This window comes from Panthera uncia, chromosome C2, assembly GCF_023721935.1.
Source record: "Panthera uncia isolate 11264 chromosome C2, Puncia_PCG_1.0, whole genome shotgun sequence".
Classification (NCBI taxonomy): domain Eukaryota; kingdom Metazoa; phylum Chordata; class Mammalia; order Carnivora; family Felidae; genus Panthera; species Panthera uncia.
In genome coordinates, this window is record NC_064810.1 from 10,870,707 (window position 1) to 10,893,849 (window position 23,143).

At 47.4% G+C, this 23,143-nt stretch overlaps 1 protein-coding gene across 1 annotated transcript in view; it reads right to left on the minus strand.

Moving 5' to 3' along the window:
* ITSN1 (intersectin 1) overlaps window positions 1-23,143 on the minus strand; it is a 219,303-nt gene that overhangs the window by 3,238 nt on the left and 192,922 nt on the right. Inside the window, exons 31-37 of the mRNA XM_049629272.1 lie at window positions 17,152-17,335; window positions 15,103-15,201; window positions 7,377-7,544; window positions 3,139-3,351; window positions 1,970-2,091; window positions 542-624; window positions 174-257 (exon numbers count right to left, since the gene is read on the minus strand). Of these exons, the coding sequence (XP_049485229.1) occupies window positions 174-257; window positions 542-624; window positions 1,970-2,091; window positions 3,139-3,351; window positions 7,377-7,544; window positions 15,103-15,201; window positions 17,152-17,335 (953 nt within the window). The remainder of the gene's footprint in view (window positions 1-173; window positions 258-541; window positions 625-1,969; window positions 2,092-3,138; window positions 3,352-7,376; window positions 7,545-15,102; window positions 15,202-17,151; window positions 17,336-23,143) is intronic.

Consider the following 23,143-nt stretch of genomic DNA (forward strand, 5'->3'; position numbering starts at 1 on the left):
AAAACAAAACAAAACAAAAAAAACCTCTAGATTTTAACAAGTGTTAGAAAAGCCAATTCTGGAAGGAAAATTTAGGATTATGGAAATAGCACATTTGACTTAAGTCTGGCTGGGGGGAAGGGAGAAAAGGCTTCTACCAACAACCCATGCTAGAGGGAATTTGAGGTCCTTACCATGTGACCGACAGGGTTTCAGCTCAATGCCTTCAACAACGTTCACCATCAACCTTCCAATACCTGTTGCCCTTTGGGAACGGACTACGACAGCGGGAAGAACAACACAAGATGCTTCACTGAAACATTTGATGCCTTCCCCATCCCTGTTTGCCTCAGACCAGTTTTATGTAGCTGCCCCCCCTTCTCCCCTCAGACTCTGGCTGGCTCCACCCTTCATCCTGCGCCCCACTCTCCCCTCCCCCACTCCCGTCCCTTCTCAGCCTCCCTCCGCCTCCAGGCTCATCTTCCAGCTTTAAGGATTCTGAGCCCAAACTTCTCTGCCCCAGCTCGGCAGGAAACAGTCCATGCCACTGAGCAATGCATACCCAGGTACGCCTTCTCCCGCTTCTTTTTCTCAGTCTCTATATAGAGTTCTGAAGCAGCTTTGATTTTCTGCACCCAGGCAGTCCTTGGAAATAAAAAGACAGAAAGGTGCCAAACAGAACTCAGGAAAAAGGTTTCAGGTCCATTCGCATTCAGTCTCCAGGACCCTACCTGCTTTGTTCATTTGATCTGAACAACAAAGGCTTGGGAAAGAAAGTCTGCTGTTCTGTCAAATGATGCTAATAATTATTCCTACCATTAATAAGGAGGGAGGAGTGGCATTTTTACTGATATGCTTGAGACCTGCCTTGGCCTTGGTGCCCCTGTGGAAGAGAAATGCTGACCCGGAGATGTTGGCATGCAACTCTCTCCTCCCTCGTTGAAAAGCATCCCATTACAAAACAGATGCACATAGGGGGAGGGGGGCAAAAATAATATAAAAACAGGGAGGGGGACAAGACATATGACACTCTTAAACACAGAGAACAAGCTGAGGGAAGCTGGAGGGGTTGTGGAGGGATGGGCTACATGGGCAAGGGGCATTAAGGGCGGCACTTGGGACGAACACTGGGTGTTTTATATAGGGACTGAATCACTAGATTCTACTCCTGAAATCATTATTGCACTATATGCTAACTAACTTGGATGTAAATTTTTTTAAAAAAATTGAATAAAATTAATGAATTAATTCTTTTAAAAAGCACCCCATGTTTGCCTAACCAAAGAAGGCCAGAAGGATCTCTCTTATTAAACCATCCAAGAGAAGAACAAAACCATTTCCCAGACAGGGAACCACTTTCTAGGGAAAAGCAAACACACTCCCGAGCAAAGTAGTTGGCATGACGCTTTCTCCTTCATTTCTCGGAGACCCATATGTATGATAGCTTTGGCCAGTTTTCTTGTTTGGCACAAATGCCCTTTGGAATGTCGGTTGGCCTTGGGTCAAGTTCGCCCTTCAGAAATGATCTATTTCATTTGGCTGTAGGGCAGAGCCTTGAATACACGATTGAAGCAAAATAACAAAACAACCCACTGCTCTCAGATCCAGGATGTCTGCGTAAGCGAGCCCAGCTGAGGATAGGGTCGGGCTTGGGTGGTCCTATTAATCCCCAGATCACCTTCCTATTGGTTTCTGCCACCTGGGAAACCTTGGGAAACCTGAGATGCTCCACGTATCTCAAAGAAAGATGGAAATTTCCTTTAAAAAAATTCTCAAGCAAAATCAGTTTCAGTTCATTTTATTTTGAAAAATTCACGCCACGTGTTAAACTTTTGAGCGGCTCTAGAGAAAAGCATGAAGACCCCTCCAGCCAGAGGTTGTGGTATTGCAACTGAACAAATGTTGGGACCTGCTGATTAATTAAATGTTCTACATATGTCCAGCCTGGTGGAACCCAGGTCCCCAGTGCCAGGCAGGTGGCAGGTCTTACCTTTCATTTATGCTTTCGGCTCGGAGGGTGTAGACTCGGTCAATGTGGGAGATGTGGAAGATGGGCTCATCTCCAGAAGGGTCAGTGGGTAATTTTACTAGAACCTCATTCAGGAAAATAGGCTGAAAGAGAATGCACAGGCATTAAACAACCAGACGGGACTCTGTGTGTTTCAATGAACTATGAGTGTGCGTGAGCTTATGTGCACATGTTCTAGTAAACTAAACTGAGTGTGTGTGTGTGTGTGTGTGTGTGTGTTTTCCAGTAAACTCTACTGGAATCATAATTTTGCATTAATATCAACTTTCATGTATTGCAAACTATAAATAGAATTTTTGCCTCCTCCATTTTGCTGGTATTTTTTAAGCCCTTCGCAATACGAGCTGACCGGTCTGTTTTGGCCGTTGCATATCCCAACCAGCAAACAGTCTTCAACAACTTAACCTCCAGCCAATCCCCTCCAAAGATTTTCATACAAAGTTGCTAGTGACAATCTACATAAGTACATTGTTCTTTGCCCCACAATCACCATCACCCCACAATCCCCTAACTGCTGCCTCAGAGAAAATTCTTCCGCACAAACGCCCCCACACAGACAAATTTAGGAAAACGGTATCCCGTGACACAAAGACACACAAACACAGCTATGTACATAGGAGCAGACCAAATAAACAGCAGAGGGAAATTCTCCACACATGGACTGTTTAGATTGGCTTTTGCTGGAAAAGGTGAGGGGCACAGATGTTTCAAGCGATCCTGAGAAGTTTGGGGAAGGGTCTGGGAATGCTTGGAAGGTGGGCACCAGCGCTCAACTTCTGAGCTGTCCCATGCCTGCCTCCTGCGTCACACTAGACCGCGAGCCCCACCAGCATAGGGGGCACTCCTCACGTCTGAGGAACCACAGTGGCCATTTGGAAGCTCATAGATAGATGTCTTGTCAATCGAGTCGAATGCTGTTCCTCTTCTGATAATGTTGGGACTGCACTCCTTTAGCTACCCAAAACCCTGGCTCATCCCTCCGTCTTCTCCTCTACGCCACAACCCCCCCCCCCCAAACCCTGCTCATACTCTGCCTCCTTCTGGAAACTTTCTCCTTTCCCCGCCAACACCAACCCTGATATTGCAATCTAGAATCGCAATCTAGAACGATGATCTAGAACCACACTTACTGTTTTGTACATTTTGTACTGCAGGTTCGATTTGGGACTGAAGACTTTGTCCGTGCCAGACGAGCCCAAGGGCTTTATGATTTGGGTCAGCAGGAGGAAGTCGTTGAAGAGGAAGCCATACAGCTCCTTGTTGCTCTTGGCCTTGTAGAGTTTCCCACTGTGCAGAAACTTGCGTGGCCCCAAGCAATTGGTCACTGAATTGAACACAAGTTGCTGAGAAAGGAAAACAAAGCCCAAAGAGGACACGGTGAAGGGAGGTCATTTTTTGATTTTTGTGTTTCTGCGTCTGAAAGCGCGGGCTCCGTCAGAATCGGAGGCTGGGCCCCCACGGGCCTGTATCTTAGGCTTCAATCAAAGACTGCTTTGCAGACTTCAGGCAGTACCTTTCAGGGCCAAGGAGTCAAAGGCAGTCAAAGACACAGTTCTGGGGACTCCAAGGGTCCAGATGAGTCTTGAATATACTTCTGACTGCTTTCTCCCGAGGGGGTCTACTAACGTCTGAGGGTGTCGGTGCCCCCCTTTTATTTACTGGGAAATGGGAAACAGGAAGAAAATTCTCGGCCCTCTCCCACTTCAATGAGTACGGGCTGTGTCTCCAGAGGGGGCATCAGCCAGCTCCAGTGACGACCCCACACGGGTTCAAAAGGTCCCTTGCGCTTGGGGAAAGCAGCAACCGCTCCCTGCACAATTCTACAGACCACATGCTACTTTCCAAGGTCAGCTAGAGTCCAGGCCCCTCGCACGTGAGTGAGTGCAAAACTCAAGGGCGCTGAGTGATGCCTCAAAGCCAAGCAGAGCAGACACGGTGTTGGCTCACATTAAATCTCCACCAACTCACTAGTCCGGAAAGTGTGAAGGGGACACTCTCATTGCCACTTCGCCAAACCTTGGAGATGGCTCCGAGTGCTGCTAAAACATGGCTCTATCATCCCTCTGGGCTCTCTCATCTCACGTGAGCAGTTTCTAAAGGGGCAGAGGGAGACCGAGGCAGAAAAATGACCTCACTAGGATCCCCTTTTTTTTTGGCGCAGGGTGAGAGACTGAAAGAGGGAAAGGCACAGCTGTGCCCAGGCAGCAGTATGATCCAGGCAAGGGTCAGACTCTCACGGCCCCCACCTGTCCACACTTGGGCCCCAGGGGATGCTCTACTAGCAGCCTTCAAGGCCAATGCTCTACAGAACTATGAGCCCTATAGGTCTCCCTGAGGACAGTATTTGTGAAGAGGTGACAGGGTTCACACCATGTGTCCCTCGAGAGATGTTGGTGGCCACTCATCTCCCTCCATCATGGGAGAGAGAATCAGCAGTGCCTCTGTGACTGGAGATCTATAGGCATCAAGGAAGAGTGACCACTCCACTCACTCTTGGGTACAAAGAGGGAGAAGTGTCTCTCATCTGCCACCGGGGCTCTGAGGGAGCCCAAAAGACTGAAGATGACACCCAAATGGGAGCCTTTAGTGCCTAGTTTTTACCCCTTTGCACTATGAACAGGAGGCTGGAGATCAACCCAGCCCTTTTGGCTTGCCAAGAGAGTCCAAGGCACTTGGGGACAGACAATGAATCCAGAGAAGGCAGCCTGGATCACACGAAGGTGATGTCATTTATTCATACTCCAAGTTTGGGCCTCCAATTGGCCAGGCTAACACTGAATATAAATGAATTGGGACTGATATTTACATTTCTCTTTCTTTTAAAAGAAGTTTTTTAAATGTTTATTTACTTTTGAAAGAGAGAGAGAGAGAGTGCAAGCAGGCAGAGGCAGAGAGAGAGGAAGACGCAGAATCTGAAACAGGCTCCACGCTCTGAGCTGTCAGCACAGAGCCTGACGCGGGGCTCGAACTCACAGACTGTGAGATCATGACCTGAGCCAAAGTCGGATGCTTCACTGACTAAGCCACCCAGGCACCCCTACATTTCTCTGTCTTAAGACAAGAGTGGCAAAGACAGCATTTATGTGAAAGTTAATCATAGGTCTGAGCCCAGATCTGGGCCAGGAAACGGAAGCCAACGTGCCCCCTTTCCATGATTGTACAGACAGACGGAAGCTGCTGTACAATAGCTAGGTACAACCGGCCGATAAGGAAGGACAACAGTCTGTTTCAAAGAGGACACAGAAGCCACGAAACTCAAATGACAAGAGCTTATTTTATGCTGCATGATTTAAGAAGAAGACCCAGGCAGGCTTCACTGAGTCCACCCGATGGCAGCCATGAGATGCAAGGAAGGGCCCCTTTCCGAAGTGCATGTCGCCATGTTGGCACTTCTGCCTGGCAGATTCGGGTGCTGTTCAGATCCACCGTCTGCAGGATCAAGTTAAAGCTCCTCTGAATGGTACACAGGCCATTCTCGCCCTGCCTTCAACTTGCCATAAAGCCGTATCGCCTGTCGCCCTACAGATGCCCGGCTCAGGACGTCCCTCCACTAAGATGCCCTCCCCCTGGTTTCCTACCTGGATAGACGTCTTCATCCTTCAACACCCAGCCCAGTGTCTCCTTCTCCAATGCTTCCCTGAATCCCCCTATGACTGTCCCTTCCTCTTCATCATGTGTTCCCACAGCACCTGCACCTGCAGCTGGCTCTGCCTTGCCACCCATATTTTATCGTAAACATTGGTTTCGTCCCTCCACTTCATCCAGAACCGTAGAACCCTAGAGAGGGGAGAGGTGACATCTTTGTGATTTTCATGTCCTTAGTGTTTAGTACACTAAGGCAATGGCACATGGGCAGGTGCTCAAGAAATGTTTACTGAATGAATGAATGGATGAAAGCGTAAGTGAGCCAACCAGCCGGATGAATGCCCCTGGATTGATTATCGACACAAAATTCCAAAATGGGAGTCTACACCTGTCACCTGGATTTCCACAGGGCTGCTCCCATGGGCTGGCTTCTCCCACACCTATGCTGAAGGCCAACAAGGAAGTGAGGCAGGGAAGGAACCAGCAGTGATGACTTCCTCGGGTAGTGCCTGCCTTTGAAGCATTGTAAGAAGGAGGAAGCCACAGGAAGAGGGGGATGTGGGGGACACATTCTGCCTGGGCATTTTGGGAAACCCTAGTGAATGGCGCGTGTGCAGGCATGTGTGCGTGTGTGCGTGCACGCACATGCATGCAGAGGCAAAGAAAGAGAGGCGGGGGGGAAAGGGCAGCAAGAATAAATGAAACTAAGGGAAAGGTAGGGCACAAGAAATAATTAAATACTAGAAGCGAGACTTCTGTGGCTCCAGTATTGATGGGCTACACTGACCTATCCAGTGAAAATTTTAAAAAACTGAGTAGAATATAAAAATTCACTTTTGAAATGCAAGCAAAACGATAAAAATGTAAAACAAAAACAAGTTTAAAACAATGTGCAGAGGCCGAAAACAATGAAAATGTGAACCCCAGAAGACAAACCCCAAAGCCAGCTTCAGCCTGACAGCCTCCCTTGAATCTGGTGACCTTCAGCGTCCACTTCAAAAGCCATATGGGCCACAGGAAACAAGCGGTGTTTCCAGGGCTCACTGCGCTGAGGGAGCTAACAGGAGAGCTCCACCAAAAGAAGCCCACAGAGGAAAGGCCACGAGTGAACTCAAGCGCAGCAGAGATGAACAAGAAGACTTGCTTGTTTTTGACCTTGGTGTAAGTGGAATGAAAAAAAATGCCCCTGAGAATTTGCAGCCACAGGGCAACTCCCGACCCATTCACAACTACAATTCACACGCTAGTGTGATCCAAAAACCCCTCTACGTGAAACTTAGGGTGATCCTGGTAGCGATTCTCTCAGGAGGAATGCAACTTCAGAGCTCCAAGGTCCCACAGATAAAGCTCCAAAGGACACTGAACTCACAATCGAAAATCACAGTACATACAGAGAAGCAGGCATGCGCGGTGACAGCTAGCAGAAACAGCAGAAGGGAACGAGATCCGTAACTGTAGATATTACACTTCTCTGCTGTGAGATATGCAGGAATATGTTTAAAATGTGTTGGGGGGGGAAAAAAATGCAGAGCATGGCCACCCGTGCAAGGACAAGACACAAGACACAAGAGAGGAACCAGCAGATCCGACAACACAAACAGAACTGCCGAAAATGGAGGAGAAAGCAGTGCAGAAATTAAAAAGTCAGCGGGACAGGTTCAGGAGCAGGGGAGAGGCAGCTGGAGACAGAACAGGCTGTAGCCTGGAGAGGACGCTTCACGATCTTTCTCACCGCTGAGGCTCAGCGGGAGGGAGGCCCGGGTCCCAGCCCGAAGGCAGCTACCTCGGACAGGCCTTCACACTGCACGTGGCCTTGGATCCACTCCAGCCGGTCGGAGTTCTCCTTCTCCCGCACCCCTTCGTTCACCTGGGAGCACAGCTCCTCCGCTTTCTCCAGGGCGTGCTTCAAGTGGCTGTGGTCAGGGTGGTTTTCGGGAGTGTTTTCCAGGATCTACACGGGAGGACAGAAGACAGCAGCCTCAGGCGGTGCAGGTGGACCTGGGGTCCCCTGTGCTGGGGGGGCCCAGCACAGGAGGGCCTGGACCTTTCCTGATGGGTGCTCACAGGAGAAACCGCAGCTCTGAGCACCCAACTGCAGCAATGACGTGAGCGTGACGGCCACTCCTTGTTGGCCAGGGCCCCTCGGGAGGCAGGGGGCGCCCACATTATTTATACTTTGGTATGAGGAGGGCAGTGGCTGCAGCGAGCGCATTACACACCCCACGTGGATTTCTCCCTGGAAAATGGCTCTTTTCCTGGGTCCGTGCACAGCTGCAGCAACCTGCGCACCTCTGGACCAGCGTGCAAAGGGGTACATCTGAGCAAATGTGCCTTTTTCTGGGTAGAACCCTCGAGGCCAGCGGTTAAGAGTGCCAGTCCTAGGGCTCCACCTCCTGCATTAAAATCTCTGCTCTGCGACTGACCAGGCATGCTATGGGTCAGTCCCATAAATGTTCTGAACCACAATTTCCTCATATGAAACGTAGGGATGCTAACAGCACCTCCTCTAGGGGCGCCTGGGTGGCTCAGTTGGTTAAGCGACCGACTTCGGCTCAGGTCATGATCTCGCAGTCCGTGAGTTCGAGCCCCACGTCGGGCTCTGTGCTGACAGCTCGGAGCCTGGAGCCTGCTTCCGATTCTGTGTCTCCCTCTCTCTCTGCCCCTCCCAGACTCATGCTCTGTCTCTCTCTGTCTCAGAAATAAATAAACATTAAAAAAAAACTTTAACAGCACCTCCTTTATAAGATTGGAGGACTCAGTGATTTGATACAGTAAAGTACTTTGCAAAGTGCCTGGCCCTTGGAAGGTGCTCAGTAAAAGGCAACGATTATCATCGGGTGTACCTACCGAGGCTTTGTCCAAACACAAATAATTCAAATGGACCTAACCTCGAATGATATCTCATCTCAAAGGTACACTTCGGCTTAAAGTCCTAGGTAAGCCCCTAACTTGAGAAAAATGCACATTCTGGGTCCTGCGTGAACACCGATCATCTCCAACAAGGGCCCCACCCTCCAGGCCAAATCCCGGCTGAGGTCAGGATCCCTTTGGAAACTCCTGTTGTCATCCCTGACCATATCCCTGGGGGGGGGGGGGGGGGGGACTCCGGCGTAGGAATTTTCTAGAGCTCTCCAGGTGATTCTAACGTGCAGCCCAGTCTGAGGATTACAGTGCTAGACTGGGAGCCCACACAGCTGGCTTGTGTGAATTCATTTGTCTTTGTTTTTGTTTTGTTTTGCTTTCCTTTTTTTTCTTCGTCAATTTATTTGAACTAAAAACAAAACAAAACAAAAAAACAAAAACAGTTTACCCATTTATGCCACCGCCTACCCCTGCCTCCGGCCACCACCAATCTGTTGTCTGTATCTGTGAGCTTGGGAGGCTTTTTTAATTAATTTTTTTCAGATTCCAAATATAAGAAAGATCATATGGTATTTGTCTTTCTGTGTCTGAGTTATTTCACTTAGCATAATGCCCTTGAGGTCCGCGTTGCTGCAAATGGCAAGATGTCACTCTTTTTAATGGCTAAATAATATTCCATTATATAAATTATATTATACATATTATACATAATATATTTACATCATAATTTATATATCTATTCATCCATCAATGGACAAGTTGGTTGTGTCCATGTCTGTTATAAATAATGCTGCAATGAACATAGGGGTGCATTTATCTTTACAAATTACTGTTCTTGTTTTCTTCAGGTAAATACTGAGAAGTAGAATACCTGGATTGTGTGGTAGTTCTATTTTTAATTTTCCAAGGGACCTCCTTACTATTTTCCATAGTGGCTGCACCAATTTACATTCCTACCAACAGTGGGTAAGAGTTCCTTTGTCTCCACATCCTTATCAACACTTGCTATTTCTTTATAATCGTCATTCCAACACGTGTGAGATGATTTTTATTTGCATTTCCTTGATGATTCATTATGTTCAGCATCTGTTCAGGTACCTGTTGACCATCTATATGTTGTCTTTGGAAAAATGCCTATTCAGATCCTCTGCCCATTTTTAAATCGGATTGTTCATGGGTGGTTTTTTTTTTTTTTTTTTTTGCTATTATAGAAGTCGTATGAGTTCTTTATATACTTTGGATGCTAGCCCCTATCAGATTTTTGATGTGCAAATATTTTCTCCCATTCAGTAGGTTGCCTTTTCATTTCGTTGACAGTTTCCTTTGCTGTGCAGAAGCGTTTCCACTTCCTGTTGTCCCATTTGTTTATTTTTGCTTTTGGCGTCAGATTTTTAAAAATCATTGCCAAGACCTATTCGCATTGTCAAGGAGATTGCCACCTGTTTTTTTCCGGGAGTTTTATGGTTTGGGCTCTTACATCCGAGTCTTTAATCCATTTTGAGTTAATTTTTGTGTACGGTGTAAGACACTGGTCCAGTTTCATTCTTTTGCATGTGCCTGTCCAGTTCTCCCAACATGATTTATTTATTTATTTATTTATTTATTTAATTTTTTAATAATGTTTATTTTTCGGAAGGGTGTGCACAGGGGAGGGGCAGAGAAAGTGGGGTGGACAGAGGATCTGAAACGGGCTCTGTACTGACAGCAGAGAGCCTGATGTGGGGCTCAAACTCGTGAACTGTTGAGATCATGACCTGAGCCAAAATCAGACACTGAACTGACCTAGCCACCCAGGAGCATGCCCCCCCCTCCACACACACCATTTATTAAGGAGACTGTCCTTTCTCTATTATATATTCTTGGCTCCTTTATTGTAAACTAATTGACCATATATGCATGGGCTTATTTCTGGGTTCTCTATTCTGTTCCACTGATCTATGTATCTGTTTTTAATGCCAGTACCATACTGTTTTTTTAATTATTATAGCTTTGTAATATAGTTTGCAATCAGGGAGTGTGATGACTCCAGCTTTGTTTTTCTTCCTCCAGATTGCTTTGGCTATTTGGGTCTTTTATGGCTCCAAGTTTTAGAATTATTCTATTTCTGTGAAAAATGTTGGAATTTTGAATGGGCTTTCATTGAATCTGTATACTGTTTGGGGCAGAACGGATATTTTTTTTTTTTAATTTTTTTTTAACGTTTATTTATTTTTGAGACAGAGAGAGACAGAGCATGAACGGGGGAGGGGCAGAGAGAGAGGGAGACACAGAATCGGAAGCAGGCTCCAGGCTCTGAGCCATCAGCCCAGAGCCCGACGCGGGGCTCGAACTCACGGACCGCGAGATCGTGACCTGAGCTGAAGTCGGACGCTTAACCGAATGAGCCACCCAGGCGCCCCCAGAACGGATATTTTAACTACATTAATTCTTCTAATCCATGAGCATGGAATATCTTTCCATTTATTTGTGTCTTCTATAATTTCTTTCACTAATGTCTTACGGCTTTCAATACACAGATCTTTCAACTCCTTGGTTCAATTTATTCATAGGTGTTTTATTCTTGTCGATGAAATTGTAAATGGGACTGTTTCTTTAATTTCTCTTTCCAATAGTTCATTATTAGTGTATAGAAATGCAACAGATTTTTGTGTATTGATTTTGTATCCTGCAACTTCACTGAACTTACTTATTAGTTCTAACAGTTTGCTTTGTTTTGTTTCAAAATGGAAATGGCCTTACTGATTTTTCTGTAATATTGTACAATATTCAGAATTCAGAAAATTCAGCAAGTTATAAAGAACTTGGGGTGCCCAGTTGGCTCCATTGGTTAAGCATCTGACTTCAGTTCAGGTCATGATCTCACAGTTTATGAGTTCAAGCCCCAAGTCGGGCTCTGTGCTGACAGCTCTGAGCCTGCAGCGTGCTTTGAAGTCTGTGTCTCCTTCTCTCTCTCTGTCCCCCCCCCCCAACTTGTGCTCTGTCTCTCTCTCTCAAAAATAAATAAATGTAAAAAAAATTTTTTTAAGGGGCGCCTGGATGGCTCACTCAGTTAAGTGTCCAACTTCGGCTCAGGTCATGATCTCAGTTCGTGAGTTCGAGCCCCGCGTCAGGCTCTGTGCTGACAGCTCGGGGCTGGAGCCTGCTTCGGATTCTGTGTCCCCCTCTCTCTATGCCCCTCCCCCGCTAGTGCTCTGTCTCTCAAAAGTAAATAAACATTAAAAAAATTTTTTTTTCATTTTTTTGAAATAAAAAAAAGAGAACCTAAAAAATCACCCATAATCTCCCCATCTGGACAGAACTTCTGTCTGTATATTAGTTAAATGCTCTGCCTACACATACACACACCACACACACACACACACACACGCACACAACTTTTTAGAAAATAAAAATTAAATCATGCTACCATACCACACTGTGCCATTTTGCACACTGTTTTTCCCCCCACTTAATAGCAGTTACACAATATCATTTGATGTCCATATCCTGTGGACCTATGCTATCATTTTTTTTAAATTTTTTTTTTTAACGTTTATTTATTTTTGAGACAGAGAGAGACAGAGCATGAACGGGGGAGGGGCAGAGAGAGAGGGAGACACAGAATCGGAAGCATGCTCCAGGCTCTGAGCCATCAGCCCAGAGCCCGACGCGGGGCTCAAACTCACGGACCGTGAGATCGTGACCTGAGCTGAAGTCGGATGCTTAACCGACTGAGCCACCCAGGCGCCCCTCATTTTTAAGGATTCTATGATGCATCGTTGTAAGGATGAACTACAAGTCATTTAAATAGTTCCCGTCCCATAAAAATTCATGTTGTTCCTAATTTTTAAATATTTCTCTGATTATTTTTTTTAGGACAAATTCCTAGAGGTGGAAGTGTTGAGCCAAAGAGAATGTGCAGTTTGATCTGTCCAACACCTTCCAAGAGCCTGAACGACTTTACCTTCAAGCAGCATTTTTGTCAACACTGTTGACCTACAATCTTTTCAATATATCCCTATCTGGCAAGCCCAAAGCAAGGTATTTTCTTGTGTGGCCATGCATCTCTTTTATTACTAGTTAATTTAAATTTGGTACATTTACATATACTAACTTGGTTAATTCTCACAACTCTTTGCAGTAGGTAGTATTAGTGTCCCTAATTTACAGATAAGGCATCCAATGCCCAAAGAGGTCAAGTAACCTAACCCAAGGGTATACAGCAGTGGGGACTGAGATTCAAACCCAAGCAGCCTGTCTCCTGACTGTGTTCCTTACTGCTATTCTGCACTGCCTCCCAGAAATATCTAGCTGTATATTTTACCTATTTTCCCGCTGGAGTATTTATCTTTTTCCTTTTGAGCTGTAAGTTGCCTTACTTAGAGGATAGGTAGATACATAGATAAATACAGAGATACAGGTAGGTAATCTACATATATTTCAGCACCTACTTACATACATTCTGAAATACATTTACCCAGGTTCCATCTGTCATTTGTCTTTTGATGTTGTTCATTATATTTTGTCACACAGAAAATTTTTAAGAAAAATACTGTTACAAATAATATATTGACACATTCTTGATATGCAAGATTCAAACAATACAGAAGTACACAGAGCAAACGTGAAAGTTGCCTTTCACTATCCTACCCAAGAGATAACAGACTGAAGGGCATCCCTTTAACTACTTTTGGATGCTCTGCACATATTTAATAACCACACATAGAGCTTGTCCTCTGTTTTGCAAAATGAACCACACTGTAGGATTACTCAGGAAAGGTGTTGTTTTGTCTTGCTTTGTTTTGTTTTAAGTAGGCTTAATGCCCAGTGTGGAGCCCAATGCGGAGCTTAAACTCATAACCCTGAGACCAAGGTCTGAGTTGAAATCAAGAGTCGGTCACCCAGGTGCCCCCCTCCCCCCCCTTTTTTTTAACTTAATAGCATTTTCTGGATGTCATTCCATGCTAATTCACAGAAGTCTCTATTTTTAAAAATATTTTCATAGTACAGATCTATCACACTTTATTTGCTCTACTTAATGAACATCCAGACTAAAATATTTTTTTAAGTTGCTACAACTCTAAATCCTTTACATTTCTTTTCTTAGTGCCATGCTAAGAATTTCTCCACCTCAGTCTCATAAAAAATATTTCATCTTAGTACTTTGATGGTTTTTCATATGTATTATATAACTGGCTACCTTTTATTTATTTTATTTTATTTTATTTTTTATTTTTGAGACAGAGAGAGACAGAGCATGAACGGGGGAGGGGCAGAGAGAGAGGGAGACACAGAATCGGAAACAGGCTCCAGGCTCCGAGCCATCAGCCCAGAGCCTGACGCGGGGCTCGAACTCACGGACCGCGAGATCGTGACCTGGCTGAAGTCGGACGCTTAACCGACTGCGCCACCCAGGCGCCCCTCCTTTTAAAAATCTCTTCTTAGCTCCACTATTTTTCAGTCCATTCTCAGGTCCTTGAAAGGGCAGCAAGCACATTTCTGCAAATAACTATAATTTGTTTTTTCCTCTTTAATATGTATGACTCTCAGTTCTTTTCTTGTTTTTGTCCCCCTTTCCTCACTGGCTAGATCTAAAACACCTACTTGAAAAGCCTGTCTCCAACTCCAGTGTGCAATTAAATATTGGGGGAAATAAACAGAAGTACTGAGCTAGTTAAATAGTAACAGTCAAGTTGGAAGAGAGGAGATAGTAGGTCGAAGGCCTGCTTCCGATCTAATCATTTAATTCAGCCAAGGTGGCCAGAGTGTATTTTGTGGCCTCAAGCTGGGGTTGAACTGAGGAGACCGGAGGGAGATGTGTTACTCTAAGGAGTTTGAGAAAATTACTAAACATACTGAGGATAATGAGAGGCAGGTTTCTCATAGAAAAGTTATAAGTATAGAAAGGGGGAAGGTTAGAATAAATTCTGTGGCTAAAGATTAGAACAGGAGGTATCAGTGTCAACTCATAGATTTTAATATGCATTTTTATATACATGGATTGATCTAGACATAAATATAAATGTATGTGTGTACACTTACATATATGCGAGTATGTGTGTATGAATATAATACATACATATATTTCCTGACTCTACCACTGAGAGACTCAAATGGCAGTAACACCCCAATCGCAATGAGCACACCAGTGCCCAGATCTGGGCGTCTAAAGTCTCCACTAAACGGAACCAAATCTAAAGCCCGTCTCCAGGAGCTAGCCCCCCTGTGGTTATATAATCACAGGCTCAGAGGATGTCGGAGTCTGCTCCCTCATATTGCAGATGGAGACATTGTGAGATGGCTTCACAATGGCTTTCTGAGGATGGGTGGGCGGCGTTACGTTTCTTTCTTTTTCTTGGTAGGAAAATCGAGGCACGAAGGCATTACACCTCTATTAGGAAAAGAACCAAGAACTGAGCTCCCTTTTTCCAACTTATAGGGTAAAAGCCACTTGGTATCACAGCTGAAGGCTGTATATCATTAGCTCTTTTCACAATAAACAGCTTTTCTTTCTGAGTTACCAAGCAGATGCTTCCACCATCCCATTGGTGTATGATTCGATAACAACAGATACCAGGTGCATTGGCTGGGGAACTTGCCCGTGACCCCGGATCCCTGAAATGCTGAGCAAGCGTTCTTCTGCTTGAAAAGGTGAGATGGCTACTTACATTTTTAATGATCAGTGGGTATCTTGTTACCCGTTGCATAGGCTTCAGTATAAAACTAGAGAGTGGCATCCCTTTACATCGAGGGTCCATTGCCAGTCTCTGAAATGAGAGATGTTTTAAATGCACTTAAGAAATCTGCAAAACCTAGTCAGTGACATCAACACTGATGTTATTTAGGACTCCCCACCCATCACGTTGTCTCATTTATCTGGACCAGAACTGAGGAGCCTGGAGTTGGAAGGGCCTCGTTATCCTGGTCCAGGATGAGGCACGTTCCAGATGGACACTGGACACCGGTAGATGTGACTCAGCCACCAGGGTCAACTCCTGGTCTCCAGAGTCAGTACAGCCTCCCTGGGACATACAATTCCTCCCTTACAGAGATGAGATTCTGACTTTACAGCGACTATTTCTTCTGGATATCTGCCAGAGCTTTATAACAGCCCCAGGAATAAGAAGAGACACAAGACTGTAGAATTAGAATAAAAATTCCCCCTAAGTCCCAGAGATGGCACAAGGGCTGGATCGCATTGTCTGGTTCAGATGCAGCCTGCACATCCCTGTGGGAGCCCCAGGCAGGCAAGGACAGTGGAGCTGAGACATGAGGGGTGAGGACTGCAATCTCAAGGCCTGAAAGTTGTCCCCACCCTAGACCACCTGTCCCTTTTTTCAACTCAACTGGGGGAAAGAGTCCTTTTACCCCCAAAAGATGATCCCATCCATAAGTCACAGGGATAACATGGTGACTCGGCTTTCAAAGGCATTGGTCAGGTTTAACAAAGCCTTAGAAACAGGCGGCTGCCGTGACCTGGGCCCCAACTGTTAGTGTCTGAATCCGCTCCAGACGTGGACATCATCACTGCAGGAACACCTCACACCTGGCAAGGGCACGTCAAACCCCCTCAGGGATGGGGTGAGGGGAGGTGATCAGGGAACGGAAATAAACCCCCTGCCCTGGGTGGTGTCAGCATTTCCCTCAAGTTCAAGTGCATCCAGTGATGAATTCATCCTGCCTTGTGCCCAGGGAGGACTGGCCCTTGGCTGAAACCCCAGGTGGCCGGGCATCTGCTCTCCAGTCTCTAGACCACCCTGGGCCTACTTCTTACTGAAATTTCTCCCCTTTGAATGACTTTAGAATGTGCCGATTCACTGGATAGCAAATCAAAGCATTTCATGTTGAGAAACACCAGGGGAACAAGAAAGAACAAGCATCATATGATGCAATGGTCAAGGAGGGAACACCCTTGTACCTCACAGTGATGATTCCACAAACACGATTATTGGGCCAGAGGGAATGGTCTGCCCCCAAATGCACAAGGTACAAAGATAAGCCTGCCATTAGTGTTACTGGTCTATTCCCTAAAATGTAACTGTTTAGCAGAAATTATTTGATTCTCTTCCTATGTTTTTTTCTCTGGGAGACGTGGGGGCTGTTTGAGCGGGCCAGTGGGGCCAGCAGGGACCTACCCCAGTCAATGCCAAGTCCCAGGGCCTGGAGCCTCCAGCAGCACGGGGCCCACCTCCCCAGACGTCCCTTGGTGGACACATGGCTCTCGAGATCCCCTTATCCCCAAGGTAGACGTCCTGCATCCCACAGTCACCCCCACAGGCTTCTTAGGGTTTGAGGCCATCAACAAGAACAAACTGGAAAAGGAACAAAGGGTCCACTGGGATTCCTGGCCATTCCCTCTGCAGCAAAGAACTGGGGTGCTCAGGCCAAACAGAATAGGAAACCTGAGGGGCGCCAGCCGTGCTGGGCCAGACAAATGGGACAGAAGATTAAAACCTGCATCCAAACAACACCACTAACACTCCTGGACCGCAGATCAGAGCTGCCGGGTGCGGGGCTGGCCCCTCCTCTCCACGTCCACCCCCTGGGTCACAGCCACACCTGCCAGCTCACATCACCCCTGTTGCTCAGCCAAGACCTGAGTCCTGTTGGCTTTTTAGCAGGAATGATCCTGCAGGCTTGACTTCACTCCTCGCACCCCCGGCTGTCCTGCGACAACCACTCAGGGGCCGGGGCTCGGCTCAGCCTGGGCTCCTTACTTTGACAAACTCCTTGAAGTCCGGGGCCTCGTCCGTCTTCTGCTGGATCAGGGCAGCCCCATTGAGCTGGCAGCTGCAGAAGCGGATGTAGGGCTGCATGTGCGGCAGCTGGGCGGTCAGGATGTCGCCGACCATCTTCACAGGCATCTTCTCCCCAGACATCTTCTTGCGGACTCTCAGCGCTCTGCACGGGAACGTGAGAAGTGAGCCCCCTGCCTTTACCCTCAGCCAGTGGTGACATGGTGCACTTCTAGGTGGTACAGAAACAGAACGTGCGTGAGGGGCACAGACCCGGGGCCACTAAAGGATCTACTGGGGAGACAAGGAACAGAAAAGAAATGAGTCTAGTGCTACAGAGAGGTATCACCGGGCCATTTTTCTCTGGCATGATGGCTGTTGGCTGGTTCTTGGGAATAAAAACTTTTCAAAGAAATCTCTGCTGAACGAGTCAGCACGAAAAATAGTATTTTTCTCATGGAGAAGTACGGAATCAGTTATTTAGTAACTCAGACAGGATCTCTGTGTTGATGTCTCACTTCATAGACGATCTGTGGTCAAAGTCCCAGGCCACTGTGGCCCCGGCACTGAGTCTGAATCCGGACCAGTGCCACCCAAGGGAGGCTACTGTTGCCAAGGGACATGAAGGCTCATTTTCAGACTGAACATAACATAATTAAGATGGTAAAAATCAACTGCCACAGAAAAATAATCCCATTATGTCACCAAAGCCAAGTACAAATGATTGTCGACTATCTGTGTCATTCACTGCTTCATTGCTGTGGCTAATTTGAAATTGACTGGATTACGGGGTTCTGAAAAGAGAAGCCTGTTTATATGATAATGGACCAGTGAACCCAAACAATTCATATCCTGGAGGCTGAGGAGAGACTGATGGGACTGGGAAAGGTTTGTTCTGGGGTCCAGCGGCAGCCTGAGCGTTCAGGGCCATGAGAGCCAAGACTGTGCATCCCAACCTTCCAACTCCAATATGAGAACTCCTAACACCAGCCTCTAGAGGACATATCACTGGGCTTCTAGCCAGCAAGGATAGCAATGCACCCTGACGGCAGGACCACAACACGAGGCATGAATGTGTTCTGCCTACCCCAATGATGATGGATAGATGGATGGATGGATGGATGGATGGATGGGTGAATGGGTGGATGGATGGATGGATGGATGGATGAAACAGAATGGTACAATATATGATTTTCACATAAGCTTGGATGAAAAAGAATGGTACAATATATGATTTTCACATAACCTTTGGCTGCTTTCACGGTCATGTTAGAGAAGCCCTGAGGTAAGGATAAAGCTACAGAATTCCAAGGAAGCTTTGCAATATTAGCATTAGGCTTTAAAAACTTCACATCACATTATTTTCTTTCTCCTACATTTTTGGCTAAAGGAATAATCCTTGGACTGGGCAAACAAGTCAGGGAGAGAAATTTTAGGGAAAATAAATTATGTGGTCTGAACAATTAGTAATTCTCTCTCTGCAGATGCCCTTGTAGGGAGAGATGCCCGTCAACACTGGCAGCTTGCGGGGAGAGGGGTGGCAGCCTGATACCCTCAGAATAGCCAAATGGCCATTGCTCATTGAGGGGGTTGGTATGGAATATCTCCCAACGTGTAGAAATTTCCTCAACTTGCTCAATTGGGGATGATGTCACCCCCAGTTCTGGGGGACCAGAGCCCTGAATAACCATGTTACAAACTGGTTATGGATGGACAGTGGAAGAAATTCCATCATTCCATCATTTTCCTATGAGGAGGAGCAAAAGAATCTTTCTCTAAGAGAATAAAAGTACCACCCCCTCCCCCACCCCCTTAAAAAAAATAATAATGGAGGAGACAAGGAAAGGAGAAAAGAAGAAAGATAGGCATTGTCGTGAAGAGGTTAAACCAACACCTGGGTTCTGGAACCCCACACTTGCAGACTCCAGTTGTCCACCTAGGGGCCAGGCCTAAAACCAGGCTCCTACTATGGACCAGGCACCTGTTAGGTTCACTCGTGGGTCTCCTTCTGGGATGTTCTATTGCACAGGCAGGACTGGGCCTGAATGGGTTTGAACGGAGGGTGTCACCAGGCTCCCGGGTCACGTGACTCAGCTGCCACAGCTCTGCCCTTTGGTGAGCTGGTTTGTAATCTCATCTAAAGGTTTACTGGGTGGAGGCCGAACGGCTGGTAAGCAATCAGCGAATGGACATTTCAAAGAGCGCTCGGTGTTTGCTGAATGAATTAGCGCTCCCGACCCTCTGAGGTCCGCAGAGCAAGCACATGGTCAACAGAGCTTGCATTTATTAATACGTGCTTTACGTATCAAACAAACACTCTGATGTGTACTGCTAACTCTCCCTATTGGCTGTGGCACACCTGAGGCCTAGGGAAACCGAGAGACCTGACCAAACTCACACAGCTAATACTGACCCGAGCAGCCCTTGAACCCAGGAGGTGTGACCTGTGACCCCGGAGCTCCAGGTCCCTGAGCACTGAGCGTGAGACAATAGACACAGCGTCCAGACCTGCCTCCACGCCCGAGCTGCTCTGCGCAGGCCCCGTCCTTCCTCCGGAAGCAGCTCCTGCCCTCCGGCCAGGTTTCTCTCCACTTCTCTCCTTCCACAGCCCTCTGCTTCTCTCCCTGTCTCCGCTTCCGGCCTCTCCTCCATGCCCCGCCCCCAGCCCCAAGTTCCCTCCCTCCAGGCGGAGCCTGCTTGGGATTCTCTCTCCCTCTCTCTGTCTCTACCTGTCCCCCACTCGCACTCTCTCTGTCTCTCTCAAAAGAAATAAACTGTACAAAATTTTAAAAAACACACAAAAAACAGTCCCTAACACCTGGTTTGCACAGCCCTATGTCACTTCTGAGTCCCTTCTGTCACTTCTGACAGCTATACTCAGGGGCCTGTGCCCACTCTTAACATAAAAACGTTCTAGATCTTTCTGTCCTACTCTGTTTCTTAAAAGCAAATTTCACAGCTCTCCACTCACCAGCAAGAGAACAAACCATCTGCTCTGACCCCCAACCAGAAGCATCATTAGTAGGAAGTCCTATGTCCCAGTTAGCACTCCTTTATTTTCATTGTATTTGTTTCTTATCTATCTGTCTCCTAAATCCCATGTCCTTCCCCCTCCCACCCCAAGTACAAGGAGTTGCTGGCCCTTGGATCGGGAGTGGCAGATATGTGGCCTTGCAGGGATTGCTGCCTTACAGTCTCTTTATCCAAAAAAGCCTTCCTCTTCTAGCCTGCAGGGGCCCCCAAATCCCCCCATCACTGGGGTTAATCCTTTGCAGGAGAAGTCAAGTCTATGCAGCAAAGGAATGTAGCAAGATGTTCACTATACAATCCACAATATGGGCGTTCACCTTATACTTCTTTTCATTTTTCTGTTTAGAATTTTTCATAGTGACATAGAAAAGGGGGAAAAAAAAAAAGAAAGAAATCAGATCCCCAGAAGGCTCCTATTAAATATTTTATCTAGGATATAAAAACATTAGTTCACCCAAGCTAACTGATCAGGTCATCGGAGGAAGGGGACAGAGCACAGGGACACTGTGATCGCAGGAAGACGGTGCTGTGCAGGCATGTTTGACATGATTCACAGTGTGCCAGGGGTATGGCTCACCTCCTTGCTCCTCAGGATAACCCTGCATGCCCGACCAGGCAGGCACCACACCTGCAAGTTGACAGGTCCCAAGACAAGGGGTCGAGAGGGGTCTGCCCAAGGAAACTGCCCAGAACAAGTTAGAAGGCGCTGGGGGCCAGACACAACTTAGGACATTCACCTCCTGGCTCCACGTTCTTTCCATCGGTTGCAGGATGGGGTGGAACCTCCAGTAGGTCATCCACAGAGCAGCCTGGGACACAGGCTTGCCTTCTGTGTGACTTCAAGTCACTGGACCTCTCTGAGCCTGGCTTTCCCAGCTGTAAGCACTCTCGATTCCCACCTCCGGGGCTGGGGAGCACGTCAGCGCTAACGGGAGGAAGGGGCTGGCCGTGACAGAGCTCAAGGAAGGGGCTGCTGTTTCCCTGACAGGACAGGAGGGAGGGTGACATGGGGGGCAAGGGCCCTTGGGGACGTGAGATGCATCTCCCACCTCCCCACCGCCCACTGATTGCTGCCCAAGGAAAGAGGTTTTAACTTGTAGGTTTATTTTCAAAGGCGCCTGGGTGGCTCAGTCGGGTGAGCATCCAACTCTTGAATTTGGTTCAGGTCAGGATCTCATGGTTCATGAGTTCGAGCCCCACATCAGGCTCTGCGTGGACCCTGCTTGGGATTCTCTCACCCTTTCTCTCTGCCCCTCCCCTGCTTGTTCTCTGTCTCTCTGTCTCTCTCTGTCTAAAATAAATAAGTAAACTTAAATAAAAATTACTTGTAGGTATATTTTCAACAGAAAACTTGTGGCTATTTTGAAACAACTTGTCTCCAACCCTTCAGGTTCAGCTCCTGTAGGTTCAGGGGTTAACTAGCCCCATTGGCTCCAAGGCAAGGGGGCTGAGCCCAACACTGAAGACAGGCAGGCACTTTCATCTAAAGACCCCCTAATAGCCGCCCTACGTGGTAGGTACCATTATTATCTCCATTTTACAGATGGGGACACCGAGGCCAAGAGAATGTAAGTGACTTGCCCAAAGACACAGCCAGGAGAGCAAGAACAAGATGTTGGCCTAAGCATCCGACCCGTATCTACATTCAGAAACTTCTACAGCACCCTCCTCAAGGAGGATAATGGAAACACTTTCTCAAAGCACCCCTGGGGGTCATCTCTGATTATTTGTTTTCCAGAGCACAGAGAGAGCAGATGTCATATTTTTATTTCTACCCACTTCTCTCCCCATCCCCCCACCACTCCCAAACACACACTCAAGAAAGTGGGGTGGGGGGGCGTGGAATTACTTTACAAGAATGAGGGATCACATTTAGGAAATAGCCGCTTCCCAGTTACGGGAACGTGAAGATTGGGAATGGATTCCAGGTTCCCGGGGCTGCGCTTCAACCTGGGGCCCCCGTGGGGGGCGGCCCTTCTCCCCCAGCCCACTGGATCGCCACAGGCCTATTCTGTGTTCTTAGCAAGTGTTGTTCCAAAGTATGGCCTGCTGGGCACAGATTTGGGGTATTCTTTTATTATTATTATTATCTTAAATATTTATTTATTTTTGAGAAAGAGAGAGAGAGCAGAGACAGGAGGAGGGGCAGAGAGACGGGGACAGAGCATCCAAAGGGGGATTCCTGTGGACAGCAGGGAGCCTGATGTGGCACTCAAACTCACAAACTACGAGACTGTGACCTGAGCCGACGTCACTCAACTGACTGAGCCACCCAGGCCCCTCGGGGTGGGGTGGGGTGGGATCTTTTTAGAAGGGACCTTTGTGATGACATAATCCAACCCCCTCAGTTTACAGATGGGGAACCCGAGGCTCAAAGAGGATGGGCAGTGAGTTGGGCTCCAAACCCAGGTCTCTTGACTTGGTCAAGACCTTGGCAGGTCTCTTGACCCAGCGCTTCCTCCCTGGCCCTGAAGCTGCCTCTGAAAAACCAAAATGGGAATAAAATTTAAGGGGTTCCAGGCTAGCTTCTCAGAGCGTTAACCTGAGGAAATGCTGACCACGGGCAGCAAATGGTACCCACCGTTCTCCGCCCCCAGGAGCCAAGAATGTCCCAAGAGAACAGTATTCGCCCACGGGACCCGGACCTGCGGGCGGGCATGTGGGGAGCCACCCCACGCCCCGGGAGGGAGCCGGTCAGCGATCGGCAGCCAGGACTGGCCTCGCTCCGGAAACTCTAGACCCACAGTGAAAGCAGGAACTGGGCAATTTACTCTGTGCGATGACAAACTGGGGGTGTGTGTGCGGGAAGCATGGGGTGGGGGGCGAAAAGGAATCATGGTGCTTATGGGTGGAAATGAGCAAAAGAGGCAGAAAGAAACACGGGGCGGCATGCACGGGGGACACACGGACAAAGCCACGCGGAGGTGCTAGTGTGTGAGAGCCG